This window comes from Vanessa cardui, chromosome 3, assembly GCF_905220365.1.
Source record: "Vanessa cardui chromosome 3, ilVanCard2.1, whole genome shotgun sequence".
Taxonomy (NCBI): Eukaryota; Metazoa; Arthropoda; class Insecta; order Lepidoptera; family Nymphalidae; genus Vanessa; species Vanessa cardui.
Window position 1 is genome coordinate 9,445,135 of NC_061125.1, and position 18,067 is coordinate 9,463,201.

The window sequence follows — 18,067 nt, forward strand, 5'->3', positions numbered from 1 at the left end:
TATCTCTCCTTGGAATTCAAGTTTGCTACACAGCAAATTTCATCAAAATCGGTTCATTGGCTTGGTCGACAAAACGCGACAGACAAACAGAGCTACTTTCAAATTTATAATATAATTATAGATAATATAGATATAAGGAAATTGTAAATGGTGAAAGTGGGAAAACTACTAAGTTGACGGGTTGTATCATTTGCCTTTACTTTTTAATTAATTTATAATCTTATAAATTACTTTTGATGATGTTTCTGCTATTTCAGCCGCGTATGAGAGTCCTTCATAGGGGCAGGTTATGTTAGCTCCTTTTTTCACATATCAATATTCTTTTAACTTTATTAATATTGTTCTAATAATAATAATAATAATTTAAGAGTAACATTAGATTAGTCGTCAGTATTAATTAAAAATATAGAATGTGTTATGTTTTCAATTTGTATTATATATATATTGATTTTCTTCTTGTTATTAAACTTTTTTTTAAATATTTTATTACAATAATAATTATTAACATGAATATTTTTATTTGAGGTCTATATTTAATTGAAATAATTTCCTGTATCTTTTACGTATTCAATATTGGTGTTAAGTAATTATTTATTTATATTTTCATCAATTACTTGAATAATTATGATTATATGGATAAATGGAATGAAACAAAGAAATAAAGATATGAATGCTTTATTTAGTGCATTGACCAATTAAGAAAATACGTTGCATTGTTGGTACTTCGTCCGAAGCGAAAGTTGAAGTTGATTCGCCTAGTGCTTGCCTAAGCCATAACCATAACTGTAGCCGAGACTCTTGCCATAGCCTAGGCCGTAGCCTCCATAGCCTCCCAAAAGTCCGTAGCCTCCATAGCCTCCGTAGCCACCGTATCCGAGACTGTAGCTAGGTACGGTCTTAAGGATTGGCGCGCTGATGATGGGAGCGACTGCAACGCTCTTCACAATCGGGATTGGGGCTTTGAGTATGATGGGTGCGCTGTAGATACGGGGTGCGTATCCGTATCCTCCGTAACCGCCATAGCCGCCATAGCCGCCGTATCCATAGCCCAGTCCAGATGCATGGGCGCTCACGGCGGCAACCAACAGACAAGCCAACTGAAAATTATTGGAAATGTAATAGAGAAACAACAGCACAAATATAACTTTGTAACTTGTTCAAATATACTGTTATCGAGTTGGTTTTCTACAAGTAATTTTGAGTCGTCAATTAAGAAACTATATTATGTTAAGTTCGGAATGCAAATTCTACCGAGATCAACCGACAAGAAACTCAGTAGTTATTCTTTTGCAACATTAAGTCATGTTAGTTAAATACATTTACATATGTATATAATACATCCTGCCTGGAAGCCAACAATTATTAGCTCCACGCTTTTTTATCATCTACACAATCTTGTATTGAATAATATGCCTGCTCTACCAAATTACATTTTTGTATATTTTACAAATGTTTGAATTTATTGAGACTTATATGTACAAATATAACTTTGAATTTGAATTATAATAGGATATAATTAGATAAAAATAGTGAATACACGATCAATGAATTAATTTTCAATGTATGAAAATTAACGTTAGAAATGAGAATATAGCGCATTCTATCTCAAAAACCACAACGGTAGTTTTAAGCGCAATAATATTATTTATCTGTGAATAAGTCACAAAAAAAAGAATTAACAAATTCGGATTCTTTTACAATTAAAAAAAAAAAAACAATTCAATAAATGTAATACTCACAGTGAAGAAGGTGTTCATTTTGCTTGATTTCTTCAGACGAAGTGTATCGATTTGTGTGAATATTTCCATATATATACTCAGCGGTTTCCTTCAATTTTCAGAGGAATCGCATGCGTTTAAGCATAATGCAATAATTCGTCATAATCATTAGTACCATCCGAGTTCATTGTTCGTTATTGCATTTGCATAATTATAACTGTTATGATCTGATTTTTATTAAATTATATGCACATTATCAAATTATTATTACTCTCTGTTTTGTTTTGATTCCAGTAGACAATTTTATAATCTTCATTGTTAACGGTGAAGGTTAGAAAAATTATTCGAAACTATAAAATTTATAAGAATAATATACTCTTTTGTTGCTTATTATAACTACTAATATATATAACTTAAAGGATTGTATTGAATACAGATATGAAATATCTGTTAATTTTTTTTTAATGTTATAGGTTGGCGGACGCGCATATGGGCCACCTGATGGTAAGTGGTCACCATCACTCATAGACAATGAAGCTGTAAGATATATTAACTATTCATTACATCATCAATGTGCCATCAACCTTGGGAACTAAGATGTTATGTCCCTTGTGCCTGTAGTTACACTGGCTCACTCACCCTTCAAACCGGAACACAACAATACTGAGTACTGTTATTTGGCGATAGAATAACTGATGAGAGGGTGGTACCTACCCTGGGCTTGCACAAGGCCCTACCAAGAAATTAATTATTAATTAATTAATAATAATGTGATTTGTTTTCATTGTTGGATTAGCTTTTTTATCATTAATAAATATAAGGCTTCAATTTATACTAAATTAAACGAATAATAAAACCTATTTGAAAAATGACAGCCATTCTTGAATTGTTAACAAGTGTTTCATCAAATGTAGGAAAATTGTTGCTAAGTATATTACGTTTTAAAAGTGCAAACTCAACTATGAAATTTTTTTGACAAAAAATTTTACGATCATTATGATTACTACAATTATTTTTTTAATTTTAGATTTTAAATACTTTATCATATAAGTTATTTACACGTTAACTTATGTAGCAAGAAGACCTTGATTATAAGTGAAATTAACTGATCATTACTGAACGTCAAATCGATTAATTATTCTTGGATTTTAGTTATGTGACATGTGACTATTTCTATTTCGTCCTACATGTGCATGTTTAACGCGCTATTAAAGATTTTGATATATAATAGACACAAAATGGCGTCCCAGATTCCAGTACTTTCTTGTTGCAATTTTTTTTAATATTCAATTTTAACAAAGACGTAATTGCAACCTAGTTCAAAGTATTTATCTCATTGCGTGTGAAACTCATGCTCATCAAATTTTCAATAATAGTTAATATTAAATTAAATTATAAAAAGCAATTATTTTATAAAAGAGATAACTACGTTACTTTAATTTAGTTAAGATTATACAATCTGTCCTTACGATATGATGTGTGGAAAATTGGGTGAAACATGGTGCCGTTGAAAGCGCTATGATTAAATTAAAATGAGGAAAGGAATATGCCGCTTAATCCACTTTCATTCATATTATATCTCTAGAATTAAATGATGTTGAAAATAAGGTTCCCATTCCACTGTTGGCAATTTTTTTTATCGTATAGGTTGGCGGACGAGCATATGGGCCACCTGATGGTAAGTAGTCACCATCACCCATAGACAATGAAACTGTAAGAAATATTAACTATTCCTTACATCGTCAATGTGCCACCAACCTTGGGAACTAAGATGTCATGTCCCTCGTGCCTGTAGTTACACTGGCTCACTCACCCTTCAAACCGGAACACAACAATACTATGTACTGTTATTTGGCGGTAGAATAACTGATGAGTGGCTGGTACCTACCCAGACGGGCTTTCACAAAGCCCTACCACGAAGTGATATAATATCGTATTTAGTGGACTAAGGATTGGATTTAATGTAACGGTTCTTAGTTATTGCGTATGGGTTATATAGTACACGTGTGAGATGTGAGATTTTGTTCTATAGACAGGTTTTACAAAAAAAATGGAAGCTTAGGTATTATAAAAATAAAACAAAGTATCATAATAGCCTAAACAAATCTAGTTAGGATATTAAATTACAATCGAATGTTATAATAATCATTATAGTTTATTATTATGCATGGAATAAATAAAGCTTTATTATTATTATTATTATTATAATCGTAATAGCCTACAAATAGCCCACAGCTGAGCTCCTCTCCTGTATGAGGCTTAGCGTGGTACGTGACAGATTATCATCTAAGATTTGCAGGTTTTCTTACAATATTTTCCTTCTTAGCTAAGCACGAAATGGATTGCCCGGATTTGAATTTCAGAATCAGAATTATCGGCTAATGTTCACATTCTACTAACAACCAGGCCATTAGGGCTCGGTGTGTTATATTTACATAAATTGAACATATGAAGAAATTTAGGACTGCACTTTTACTTACGAATATAGTTAAAGACCATTCTATGCACTACACTACTTGTTGTTGTTTGTTGTTGTAAAGACATAATTTGTTAATATTACTTTATTAGTTTCTTTTTTTTCAAATATTTTTTTCGTTGCTTTTTCCGACATGTTTAACAATTGTCGTTCCACTTCATCTTATTTACACAGAAACCATAATAAATTATACACCGAAACCTTTCTTATGAATTCTTCTGTTTATAAGTGAAACCCGCATGCAAATCCGTTCAGTAGTTTTGGAGATTATCGCAAACATACAGACGGGAGACTTTGTTTTATAAAATGTAGTGATTAACACAGATTGTTCTTTTGACTCATGTGTTCATGTTGATGAAACATTCTCGTTACGTGCCACTTCAAAGCGTCACGCTAGCAATGCATAGAGTGACACAACGTGTCACGCAACAGCACGTCATACAGTCAAACGTCAATCAGAACGGCGCATTTGCTTGTATGAATTTCATGATACCTCCGTTAGGTCAGTTTCAGGTAATTTATCTTTAGCATAACTCTTTTATCTGTATTAATATTATAAAGGTAAATGTAAATGTCTGTGTGTCGCTCTTTCATGACCTAACCGCTTTTGATGATATTTGGTATGAAACAAACTTGAACTCCAAGAAAGAATATAGGCTGGTTTTAGGCTACTTTTTTCGCCTAAGACATGATAACTAACGCCCTAAAACGCGAGTAAATCCGAAGGCGACTACCAGTTATTTATATATATTTTTGAAGTGTCCATTGTCAAAATGTACTCTGTATTGACAATACATTTAAACAATTGTTGTTTTGTAATCACAATACACGGTATTAGACACCGATTCGCGCTAATCACGTCAAAATATGCCGCAATTACCCAAATTAACTCTTAATCAACAGACCGTATAAATTCTACCGGAATTCTGTTCGGTCAATGAGCTATGACCAGTAATCTTCGTTGTACCCTGATTGAGGAACGTATAAGTACCATGTCATCAGTGTTCCTTATATTATTCACGCCAGGTGTTTCTTTGGGGCAACCGATCGTTATACTTGTACCTCACGTAGTACATCAAAATTATTACATATCTACGCCAAAATCGCGCGGAGTGGTGGATATCAAGATTTCAAATATATTAGTCATTGTTCGGCAGTGTCACCAATGTTTCGTACTTTGTTTGATCTTGTATCAGTATATCCGAAGATCAGAAAACTTTTTGCTTTACTATTAAAGCAAGAACGTCCTAACGTTGTTAATATTTTTCATTGTTTTTGTTAGTGTAATGAAAGACAAGACTCAGGCTAAATGGTATATAGATTAACTTTGATTTGTCTTTTGAAAAACTGTTATTATTATGGCAAAGACTGCGTAGGTTGTTAAGTGTCTTGAACTCTAGAATATTTGTCCGTTGCGTTTAAATGTATTTCCACAATGATGAAAATTATTGGTAAATTTCCAGAATTTTACACATAATGGTGCATAAAGTATTTAGTTATTAATGATATTACTTATTAATAATAATATATTAATTTTTTTATTTTTAAGGATACGATTTCAACGTCTTTATAGCTTCAGACATATTTTCACAAAGATGAAGTTTATTCTATTTATTTTATTGAAGATGAAATTGAGTTCTATAATTCTACAAATAATGGTTCATAAAGAATTTAGTTATTAATAATGGAAAGCATTTGTTTTTTTAAGGATTGGAATCAACGACTTCTTTAACGTCTTTCGCTGATATTTCGAGTTTACATAAAACATTTTCACAAAATGCGATAAGGCGCCGACACTTACAAATAAAACGTTCTCTAAGTCAGTTCTGTTCAGCCCGTGAAATCCCTAGCATTACCTCCTTCATTTTCCTTATTACTTAGACTAGAACATTCGCTGTGAGCAGAGTGGTATTCGTCTAGTCGGTCTGCCAAATCCCTCGCAAAGCAAATGGGATAAAGGCAAGTGAGTAATAATGATGTTATTATTTAACTCACTGTATGTTACTTTAGAAAATTGTTTGTTACCCAAATAAAAAAGTAAAGTTACTGATATTTTTGACAAAATACCAGTTCCGATATTTTATTGAAGGACAAGTAAAACCTTTGTTTTGGACATGAATCTTTCTAGAGCACAATCGAATCAATGGGCTTGAAACACAAAGAGTACACATGCATTTATTTTTATTAAAATACATAGACAAAATATTAGAAACAAAATAGCAGCAACTAATATTTATTATTAGAAACAATCGTAGGTAATTATAAAGCGCGTTAACGGTTTCAGATTTACATTGAAGCGCATACATAATTCCAAGTAAATTAATATTGAGCAATCCGAATGATAAATCTTCGTGAAATAATCGATGCTGAATTAACCAAGTTAATAAGACCGAGTTTCGTTGGTTGGAATAATTTATACGCCTCACCGGGCAATGGACGCGAGTTTCCTCCTAATTGCAAGGAATTGTTTGTGGAGGAACCCGATGTGGCAATGTTGATGGATTGTATGTTTTGATGTATTATGACAGGTTAAGTATTTTTTTAACGAATTTCAAGATAATTTCAGTTCGCGTTCTATTTTTAAAAATATAACTCGCCTTTATAAATCTTAACATGTATTCTAATATATATCAAAACAAATGGGAAAGTATAGCCGGAAAATTTTGAAGTTTTTCTATGACGTAAAATTTTATCTGACAAATGCAGGTAGAGACAATGTTTTCATTTACCACAGAAAATTATTTTTAAATAACAACGATTCATACAGAATTTGTTATTACAAGATTTTTATTTGTATATACTTTTTGAAAAACAAAAATATCGACGATTACGATATACACTATAAAGTAAGTCAAAAATAAGTGACTTACTTAAGTTTACAAAAATATCCAATTATACTATCATTAAATTTCGTTCAAGGCCTTTCTATTTTAATGAAAAACTAGTTTTATTGAATATACACGTATAATATATGTAAGTTTTTTTTGCGTTACAAACCGACATTTAGTTATGGTACGATGAATAAGCGGAATATGCCGTTCATTTAATCAATAAAAATCATTAAACGCACCGCCGTAGGTGTGGATTGCATGCAACCAAATGTATTTCTTTTTATAAAATATTAGCTATGTATAGAGTTATTAATATTAGGCAACCTCTTTTGTTTCGTCGTCTTTGTTGAGCTATATTTAACTTCTAAGGTTGCATTATTTAAGATTTCCAGTGAGAATATCCAAGTATGAATTCCTGACAGGCCGTTTTTAGGATTTATTTAAACTGCTGTACCTAAGCAATTTATTTTGTTCAAATTAGTCGTAAAAGTTAATATGATAATAGTCCTAGATCGAATTGATCGGAATCGAGGCTGGGACTTGTATCTCATAGCTGTATGCGTTTCCTTGTGGTACATTTGGATTATGAAACTAAGTGACACGAATGTGCACATATGTTTTTCGCCTGTACTTTGCATAATTTCCAGTGTGTGCGTTTTTTATTTTGTATGATACACGCAGTCTTTTGCATGTGTGTCTAATAATTAAAGAACTAAAGCAATATAATATAGTAGAAATCTATTTGTGTAGTGGAATATTAACAGATTGTTATTTAAATTTAAAAGAAAAAGAAAAGTATTTCCAGGTGTTAAATTAATATTTAGTGAGCGCAAAGACACGGGTAAACCAGTAAAGTTTTCTACTGCGAGAAACGCTCGACATCACCACGAATAATGTAGCGTGGAACTGAATTTATAAAACGCTAAAGTCCGCCTTTCTATTCGAACAATGCTTAATGGCGCTCGGAATATACAAACTATTTCTTGGCAAAGTTTATAGAAAATGACGCAAGAGCTTAAACGAAACTCGGCCCACAAAGCGTTTAGTGGTTCAGGTGTTAATAACCCTGGGGTTGTGTTTAATCTTTTAACACTGAACGAAAACTTTACTACAAAGGAATATCTGTTCGAGATTGTTATAAAGTGTTGAGACAGGTCTGGCTTTGCAAATAAAATATGTATGTGAGCATCATATATGCGCTGAACATATTATATAAACGTAAAGATAAATCAGAAGTAAATAACGAGACTTTTTTTTTAAGAAAAAATATCTAAATATTTGTTACGTGTGCTACGATAAGAAGTAAGTAGCTAATGCTGAATTTCTTAAAATTATTTAGGCTTTGAAACAATTTTTCATCAAATATCTTCCAAAATCCACTTTTCGGTAATCAAAACTCAAACATCTCAACGATTATACATTTAACAATGGATCACATACAACAACGGCCTTTAAATTTAGGAGGCCTCAGCTTCCTCTCCCTTCGAGGAGTAGGTCTGGAACTGTTACTTGTTTTTTTTATGAAATTCGATATTTTCATTTATTAATAATGTTTATCTATAAACGTGCAATAGCTAAGGTTATATCATGACTAAACCGTTGTACATGTAAGTAGGTATAGGGTTGGTTAATTAAATTATAAAACTAACATATAGCAAAAAGTAATTGATATTTTGTGACGGAATTTTTTACCTTTTAAAATCAAACCGTTCTACAGAGCTATTTAAAAACAGAATAATTAAAAACTTTTCTTTAAACCAATGAAAGGAAGATTCTGCATTTTCAAGAATTACAAATCGTCGTTGCTCCTGCAAAAGTTGCTATGTGTTTTTTTTTTTATATTTTTCGATTGCTACACCGTTTTAATCGTTATTTCCATACGCACGAATTGTAAATACAGTTTTGTCATTACTTCCATTGTTTAAAAGTTTATAAATTTAACTATGCGATATTCATACATCGAAATTTCCAAATATTGAAATAACGATTAAAACGGCACAGCAATCGAAAAAAATTTAAAAAAAAACATAGCGACTTTTGCAACGACGAAATGTACATCACAATTGTGAAGCGTAGCCATGGAAACGTATACATGTTACCAGATGAAAGTTTTAGATGTATATAACTTTCATCCGACTGTGAAGGAAAGACATTAGTACAAGTTTCGGGGTGTTGAGCAATTTTATACTATTTTAAATCGACTTTTACAACTTTAATTCTAGCTGGAAAAGTGCATAGAGTTGAATGGAAATGTATTGTCATACATTATATACGAAAAAGTGTTATTTATATAAGTGTCAAGTTCTTTCATATTTGATTAAATGTATATACCTATATATTTTTTTTATTTATATATTCATGTATTTAACAAATAATTAACGTTCATGTAGATTTTAAAGTTAAAAATGTATTTAAAAATATGTATGTTTTCTTTTTCTCTTTATACTAATTTTAATAAACACATGATTTTGAATTAGTGTGTATGATATCGAAGTTAGCTCTTCTTATGTGACTTCCAACTAACATTTTTCTTTGTATCTGTGATACGGTACTTTTTTATTTTATTTCATATATTTAAAAGCCTTAACTTTTAATATAACAATTAAGATAAAAATAAATAAAAAATAATTTATTTCATTCCAAGTAGTACACTTGTTTATACATCGTTGGGTACCCCCTTTTACCCGCTCTTCCCTTATACAATCAGCGGTAAGTACTACGAGACAGCAGTTACAAAATATACTATACTTTACATAATTTAAAATATATCAAAACAATTCACTATTATTTTGATATATTTTAAATATATTATTAATATGAGTCAAACAGCTATTATTATCTAATGTAATCAATGTTATATTACATTAAGTGTATAAATTGATACAAAATCCAAGCTATCAATAAACCGTATTCATTTATATCTATCTGGGTGACTCCGGTGAAATGCGTGCTGACTGACGATAAATAAAGAAAAGTTCTTAACCATCTGTATCTGTATTGGGAATAAACTTTTACTTTACATTCTAAAACAACTAACCTATCTATCTACTGCAGGAAAAATCTTTACTATTACTTAAACAAATACCGCCGAGTTGGCCCAGTGGTTAGAACGTGTGCATCTTAATCGATGTTTACGGGTTCAAACCTGCATTTGCCTGGGCAAACACCACTGAATTTTCATGAGCTTAGTTTGTTTATGTCATTAATTTCGTGCTCGACACGATGAGGAAACCTGTATGTGCAAATTCAACGAAATTCTACCACATGTGTATTCGCCAACCCGCATTGGAGCAGCGTGCTGGAATATGCTCCAATCCTTCTCTTCAAAAAGAGAGTGACCTTAGCTGAGCAGTGGGGAAATTTACAGGCTGTTGATGTGATTGAAATACCGGGCTGCACTCTATTTTTCAATTGTTTCTTATAACCCTTTAAAAAAGAAACAAGATACTCGAATACAAATATAATTAAAAACGATTATTCAATTATCAAATGGCCGTTGTCCTTTAAAAGTTCACATAAAACCGGCTTGAACCAGTTCGAAGCAGTCATTAGTCGGAATCGTTTCGCTCTTAAATTATTCCCTTTGTCTTTACCGCTCATTCGCCCCCACTCCCTCTTTTTTATCGTTGTACACTTTAATTTCAAAGGCACTATTTTCACCCCAGTAACCGGCCAGACTGCTGGATGAATTATTTGAAACAAGAATCTAAAAACGGCTGGATCGTGTTTTTTCATCGTTTGAGAAAATGAAAACCGCTGCATGTTTTTTGAAATTATTGCTTCAACGGCTTTTTTTTCATTGCAGACTAGTTCTGTGTAATAATGTATGTATGGATGACTACACACAGATGAATTCTATGGTAGAATTTCTAACGCAAAACCACCATTCACGTTGCAGTTCTTGTGAAATTTGACTCAGTCAGATTTATCAGTAACGATTAAAGTTTCATAGAAAATCCTTTACATATTATAACTGTCCTTAATAACTGTTTTAAAATAGTGTCTAAATGCATCAAAATAAATGACTATTCTTATGGACACACGCTCAAAATATAATATAATATAGTTTTTAAAATTTAAGTAACTAGGTATATATACAATTTTTTCCTTTTTTTTATGAAATAGGTTGGCGGACGAACATATGGGCCACCTGATGGTAAGTGGTCACCAATACCCATAGACAATGACGCCGTAAGATATATTACCTATTCCTTACATCGTCAATGTGCCACCAACCTTGGAAACTAAGATGCTATGTCCCTTGTGCCTGTAATTACACTGGCTCACTCACTCTTCAAACCGCAACGCAACAATACTGCGTACTGTTGTTTAGCGGTAGAATATCTGATGAGTGGGTGGTACCTACCTACCTACCATTAAGTAAAATCTATCCTTTTAAATTTAAAAGGAAATATGATCAAAAGGTAATTATAAGTATACATTACACAATCAATATTTATATTAACAGTTGTTAATTTATACTTAGTTTTTGTAGCAATTTTATACATTTCGACGCTCTTGATCTGTATAATCTGATCGCCATATTAATAGATTTAGATCAATATCTTTGTTCTTTTAAAACCACTTCAGTGATCCATTAACTAGACCGTAGACTGCAGACCTAGTGATTGAGTAGCTTAGTAGGGGTAATAAAACTCATTACCTTCACCTCGACTTGAAAAGAATAGTCCTTAAGATGTTTAGGAGGACCATTCAAAGCGCTATTTTAATCCAATCTATCTATTATTTACTATTTTGTTTAAAAATGCAATAGCAGGCAACTACCGGACATTTTTCTGTTACTTCATGTATTGGTTAATTGTACTGCGTCTACGTTTGTTTAAATTGCCATTATATTTTAAATTTGTCACTGAACAATGTTATATGAAAGAGCCTCGTATTCTCAGCGAATGCACCACCAACTTTAGCTAAGACCCTTCTAAATCACCCTTTAAACCGGAACACTATAATACTAAGTGTCGCTGCTTAGCGGTAGAACATCTGACGACTAGATGGTACTTACCCAAACACCTAAAAAAAGGTGATTTAGACAAAGATTCGCATTTAGTATACGATTTTTTGCTATACCTACTACTAATACTTTGGTAGTCTGCATCAATGAAAAACGAAACATTTTTAAATATTCTTATAACAAATCACAAATAGTTAGTTGTAGTTTTAAAAATTTGTAAAAATATAATTATTTAAACAGCAGTATGAGATGTTTATTGGATTTGATAATTATAAGTAATAGTAATATTCAAACCACTGTTTCCAGTCAGATTTATTGAATATATAAAGATGACGAAATGTATAAAAAGTAGCATGAAATGTGGAACGAAATATCGAGTCTTGTGTAAATAAAGCCAACGGTCTCTCGGGAAATAAGACACGATGTAAATTGTTTCCCGAAGCAAGGTTTAAAATTCATCGAGGCAAAGCGTAGGTGAATTCAAAAAAACTAGCGCGCTTAAATATTAAAATTTAATTTTTTTGAAAGGCTTTAGACTGGTTTTGGAAGAAATATAAATCATTTATAATTTTGTCGACCATTCTTTACACACTGAGACTAATTAAGTCAGATGTCAGTCTTTCCTTAGGGGTCGTCCTTGCTTCATGAGGAATTTCATCAAATTCAACTTCATAGCTTGGCTGTGACAGTAGTAGTCTGTATAGTAGAAGTAAGATCGATAGAAAAATACACAGATACCACCTATTCACTCTTTATTCCAAGGACCTATGATCTGTAAAACACCCTACCACAATTCTAAAACGACATTTCACAAAATAATTTACATAAATATGGATCTCTTATTGTAAATAAATATTAAGAGGATTATTGAATGCTTCTCATTTTAACAGGGATGGTCATTTACATTATTAGTATATAAATGAAATACGTATAAAAATTGTTGTGCTGGGAAGTGCCAAGTTTCCGAATACGTCAGCTGGTTAGGAAAATTCTCGTCTATCTTAATCTATCACCCGTCAACATCTCCAGCAGAACTTTAGTGAATTTATGTGTTTTTGAATTTCCTTAGAAACATGTAAATTTCTTACAATATTTTATTTAATAAAAACTGCTAACAAACAAAAAATATTCATTACTATACATCACTAGGGGTACCTAATGTAGCTTCAAGTTGTGCTATTTTTTTTTAATTGGTTCATTAAGTTTACACTTTACTACCAATAAACAACAAAAAACTACCTTTATATAATAAATGATTATTCGGATAGAAACATACGCGTTTAATAAAAAAACAACATTAAAATATAATTTTTTAATTAATTTGTGCTAAGTAAAATTCCTCTTGAAAACAACTATGGGTGAAATTGCTGAGATTTCTCGTTTTGAGAGAACGGAGAGACGTACAACTTTAATAAACTCCGAACGCCATCTGCTTGAAACTGGAGAAAGGCTCCTTATACACAAACTACATAAACCAGCTTTATTTAAACATTTTAATTAAATTTAAAAAGCTACGGGATCCGACTAACATTATATCACGTTCTATTCAGTTTTTTACAATTCACGGAAATAATATCCTTTCTACTGAAGCATTTTTTTTAAATATTAATATTTGACAAATCGTAATATGAAAGTTGAAAATACAATTTCACACAACTTTTATTATTTAATAAAATTTATACGATTTTATAAAACTTTGTTGGCATAATCAAAGTTGAAATCATGTTATATAATAAGTTATTAACGTGTTTTATTAAACGCGATATTTTTTCAAATTAAAAAAGAAATTTTCAATTATGAGTATAGTCGGGAAAATTAACTCAGCCGGTTTATCATTACATAATATAAAACAAAGTCGCTTACCGCCGTGTGTCCCTATGTAAAGATATTAGATCTTTAAAATTAGGTAAAGGATTTTGATGCGGATTTTTAATAAAATAAGTTATTTGTAACGAAAGATTTTATAATAATACATGGATAATATAGTAATGAAAACTTATAATTTTAGATATATGTAATTTGATGTCGTAAATAAACAAATCCTGTAGAATATTTAGTATCAGTATTGCACCCGTGCAAAGCCGGGGCTAGTTGTTTTATATTACTTATGCCTAGATAGGGTGTCAAACTACAAAATAACTATAAAAAACGAGCATACTAATATCTAAGATAATAATATCTTAGTGTGTGTGATTACTGGGTTTGTCACTTTCCAAACGTCATTCTACTTTACTAGTGTGCGTTTACGAAGTAATCAATCGTTGGCTGATATTATTTTCAACGCAATCTCGACATTGACATTATTATCTGTCTTTTATAGACACAGATAATCAAAACTCACTATATAAAAAAAGTATTATATGTAAATTTTATTTCTTTTTCAAAAATCTAATCGAAAAGAGGGGTCTTAAACGACGTTAAATCTTTCCTGGTTGGAAAACCAGTGTGTTTTCAAGAGTTGAAGAGAATCGCACTTGGAAATCTTGTATAATTCCTTTGATATGTAAATCCTTCAATCCATAGTGGCTCAGAGTAATTTATTAGCTTTACATGAACAGAAGGTAAACAGAAATACCAGTAAGGTTAAAAGGAGCAATTTTATTTAGTTATTCTATAAATATCATACATGGTGGTAGAGCTCTCTGCAAGTCTGTTAAGGCAAGTATCAATCATTTATTAGATATTCTACTGCAAAACAGCAGTACTCAGTGTTGTTGTGTTCCAATTTGAAGAGTGAGTGAGCCAGTGTACCTATAGACACAAGGAACGTAATCTTCTAGTTTACCTTGCTCACAGGTGGGCAGCAGTTGAGAGCAAGGTTGAGGCATTAGCAGCCAGCTTCGACATAGCGAAGGCTTTCGATCTCGTGTGGCATAAAGCGCTTCTTTCGAAGCTTCCTTCCTATGGGCTTCCCGGAAAATTATGCTTTTTGGCAAATTCGAGCATCGTTCTCGACGGTGTATGCTCTCACTTAAAATTCGCTAATGCTGGTGTTCCACAAGGCTGTGTTCTATCACTTACTCTTATACACCGGCCGTGGTAATATTTCTCTGGAAAACGTCGCAGAAAACGGGAACAAACTTGTGTCTGAAATCGAGTCTTCGTTAAACGAAGACTTGAACTGGATTTATCCGGATAAATCTTGTCCATTTTTTTCGAAAAAAATCACCATTTGTGAGATACAAATATAATTCCCAAAAAGTTGGTGTGTTCAGCAAGACGAGACAGTATTTCACGTCGGCCCATCGCTTAAAATTATACAAGGCGCAAATTCGGCCTCACATGGAGTACTGCTCTCACCTCTGGGCGGGTGCTCCCCAGTACCAGCTCCTTCCTTTGACCGCATCCAACGTAGAGCGGCTCGAGTTATCGACGACCCTTCAAGCCCTTTCCGATCTGCTTTGGCTTTGCGTAGACATGTTGGATCACTCTGCATCTTCTACGGAATTTTTCACGGGGAATGTTCCGAGGAATTGTTCGGATTAATCCCAGCTGCTGAATTTCACCTTCGGACATCTCGTCGAAATTCGAAGTTTCACCCGCACCACCTCGATGTCCGAGAATCCACAACAGCGCAATTTCTTAGACATTTTCTGCCTCTCACAACCACTTTATGGAACCAGCTTTTGCCGGCGGTTTTTCCGAACAGATACGACATGGGAACCTTCAAGAAAAAAGCGCACTCCTTCCTTAAAGGCCGGCAACGCACCTGCTAGCCCTCTGGTGCTGCAGATGTCCATGGGCTGTGGTAGTCACTTTCTATCAGGTGAGCCTTCTGCTCGTTTGCCACCTATCACATAAAAAAAATAATATAATTGTAATAACTTAGAGGAAAAAAGTCGTCATTATAGAAAATGTGACTTTAAATTTACCAAAAAAATGACTTTTTATTTTTATATAACGCTTTAATGATTCATCTTCGGCTTTGAGATAAATTAAAAGTCATGAGACCACGTCGTTAAAGCGATAACACTGTCAATGCTATTTGAATTTCGATGAATAATTATAATATTTACAAGGCAAGTATCCTTTATTATAATCTAAGCCAAAGTCTAGAAAATCAATACTTAATATCAATACAATACTTCGTTAAGCATAGTGCTCATAGAACAGGAGGTGCAATGGAAATGGCAGAAGGTAAACAATATGTAACAATATTTAAAATCATTGATAAATATATTTGTCTATATTTCACACAACATGATTAGTCACAACATAACTAGATTGTGGTGTGAATAACGGCTTATCTAATATTTATTTCTTATATTCCTCTCTCCTTGAGCAAAGCTAACGAATAACTGTGGTAAGATTTCTAGTTTAACCGTGTACCTATGAGTTGGAATAAAAAAAAATATATTTATTTTAACAAAAATTGTAAGGACATTAGAATTTGGAATCACTTGTTCTACAATTGGTTAATTGCTTTATATGTTCTAATTAATAACACAATACTTTTATCAAGTTTAGGTTTGTAACTGGAGTAATTATCGATCATAAAATAATCTAAAATGGATAATCTTTCTACTCTAAGACTCGCTCATAATAAAAGTTTTATCTACACATAACAATTGATATGTTCTATCAATGTCTGCCTTCTGTCTAATGTGATGGGGCAATGAACTTCAATTTAGATTAATAAAAGTTCGGCAACGGTCTGGGTTCTATCTTTTTTTTAAAAATATTCAACCTTTTTACACTTTATATATGAAACCTTCTTGTTAAATAATGTAGTTCAGTGTTAAATTAATGAATGAGATATGTAGCTAGTTTCGTGAATTTTACATACATTACGATACGTTTATTAAAAATATCTCAAATATGTAATAAATTCTGGTGTGATTACGAATATATCGTTGTTATGAAAATTGTACTTACGAAAATAAACAAACGTATTTACTTCAAACTTTATATGGCAAGATCTAACTTAGTAGTTCCTCTTGCATGCTTTCGGCTGAGTGCAAAATAGCAATTTATCAATACTATCCATTAATTGACCTTGTATCTCTATAAAAAGTTGTCTTGACCGTTGCCTTCTAGCTACGATCAAGACTTATCGTTGTTAAATCATAATAAACATAAAAAAAAATTATTAATTTCATTAATTTCATTTCATGTCAAAAATGAAAATGCTGTCCTCACTCTGCTATACGAGGCCATAGAAATAATTGCGAACGTAAAATTCGAGGACATATTTTTGAATGTTTTAAAACAACAAACACAATGCAAAAAATCACTCCGCATTATTTTCATATGTCAGTAAAACTTGTAATCGTATGTTAATAATATGTACGCGCACTTACTCATTTGAAATTCGCGCTGCAGAAAAATCTGCGGTCGGAGAGAAACTTCCGTCAAGGTTTCACGAATGTAAAATGCAAGAATATAAATCACAGCTTGTAATTTTGTGGTGCAACCTTTGTTGTGTACAAGGATGAACTCAAAATTATGTAACTACGAGGTGATAACTCACTCGGGTAAAATAAATAAAACTAAACAATTACGGTTTATCATTTATTAATTATTTACTTTAGATAAGTTTCTATTGCGTTTACCGTACGCACGTACCGTACCGCACGAAATTTGGAACACACATACTGAACGCATCCGTAAACGTCAAACATGGCCGCCCGTTGAAATGACTTTGAATTTTATTGGTTTAATATCGATATCGAATGTATGTTGTTGACTGAAAAATTATATTTTCCTTAACGATATATCTTGTTGTCGCTACAGATTTTGAAGTGGGCAACATTATAAAAAAAGAAAACATTGGCGGGAATTTAAAACTGGCGCTCGGCAGAATATGCTGGAACCGGGAACATTGTGATAACTTTAATTTTCATTACTGTATCTCTTTATATATTCTTTGCTTAAATTGAATAAAGAAGAACCTTATTAATTAATATCAAGAGTTATCTTTCAACAATTTATAAATAAAATAACTGTAGCTTATAATCTATTGTGGATAGGTTTCAAAGGAATCTATCTGAAGGGATGTACCTGCACGAAACTATTAATATGTATATAAATTTGTGTATGAATATTTAATTATCGCAAGGGACACATCTCG

The 18,067-nt window shown here is 32.1% G+C and overlaps 1 protein-coding gene across 1 annotated transcript; it reads right to left on the minus strand.

Moving 5' to 3' along the window:
• Window positions 1-659: 659 nt before the first annotated feature.
• On the minus strand, window positions 660-1,889 carry LOC124543926 (neuropeptide-like protein 31). The gene is made up of 2 exons (XM_047122253.1): window positions 1,740-1,889; window positions 660-1,097 (listed from the first exon to the last, which is right to left on the minus strand). The coding sequence occupies exons 1-2, from the start codon at window positions 1,806-1,808 to the stop codon at window positions 756-758; spliced, it is 411 nt and encodes a 136-aa protein (XP_046978209.1). The 5' UTR covers window positions 1,809-1,889; the 3' UTR covers window positions 660-755.
• Window positions 1,890-18,067: the final 16,178 nt, after the last annotated feature.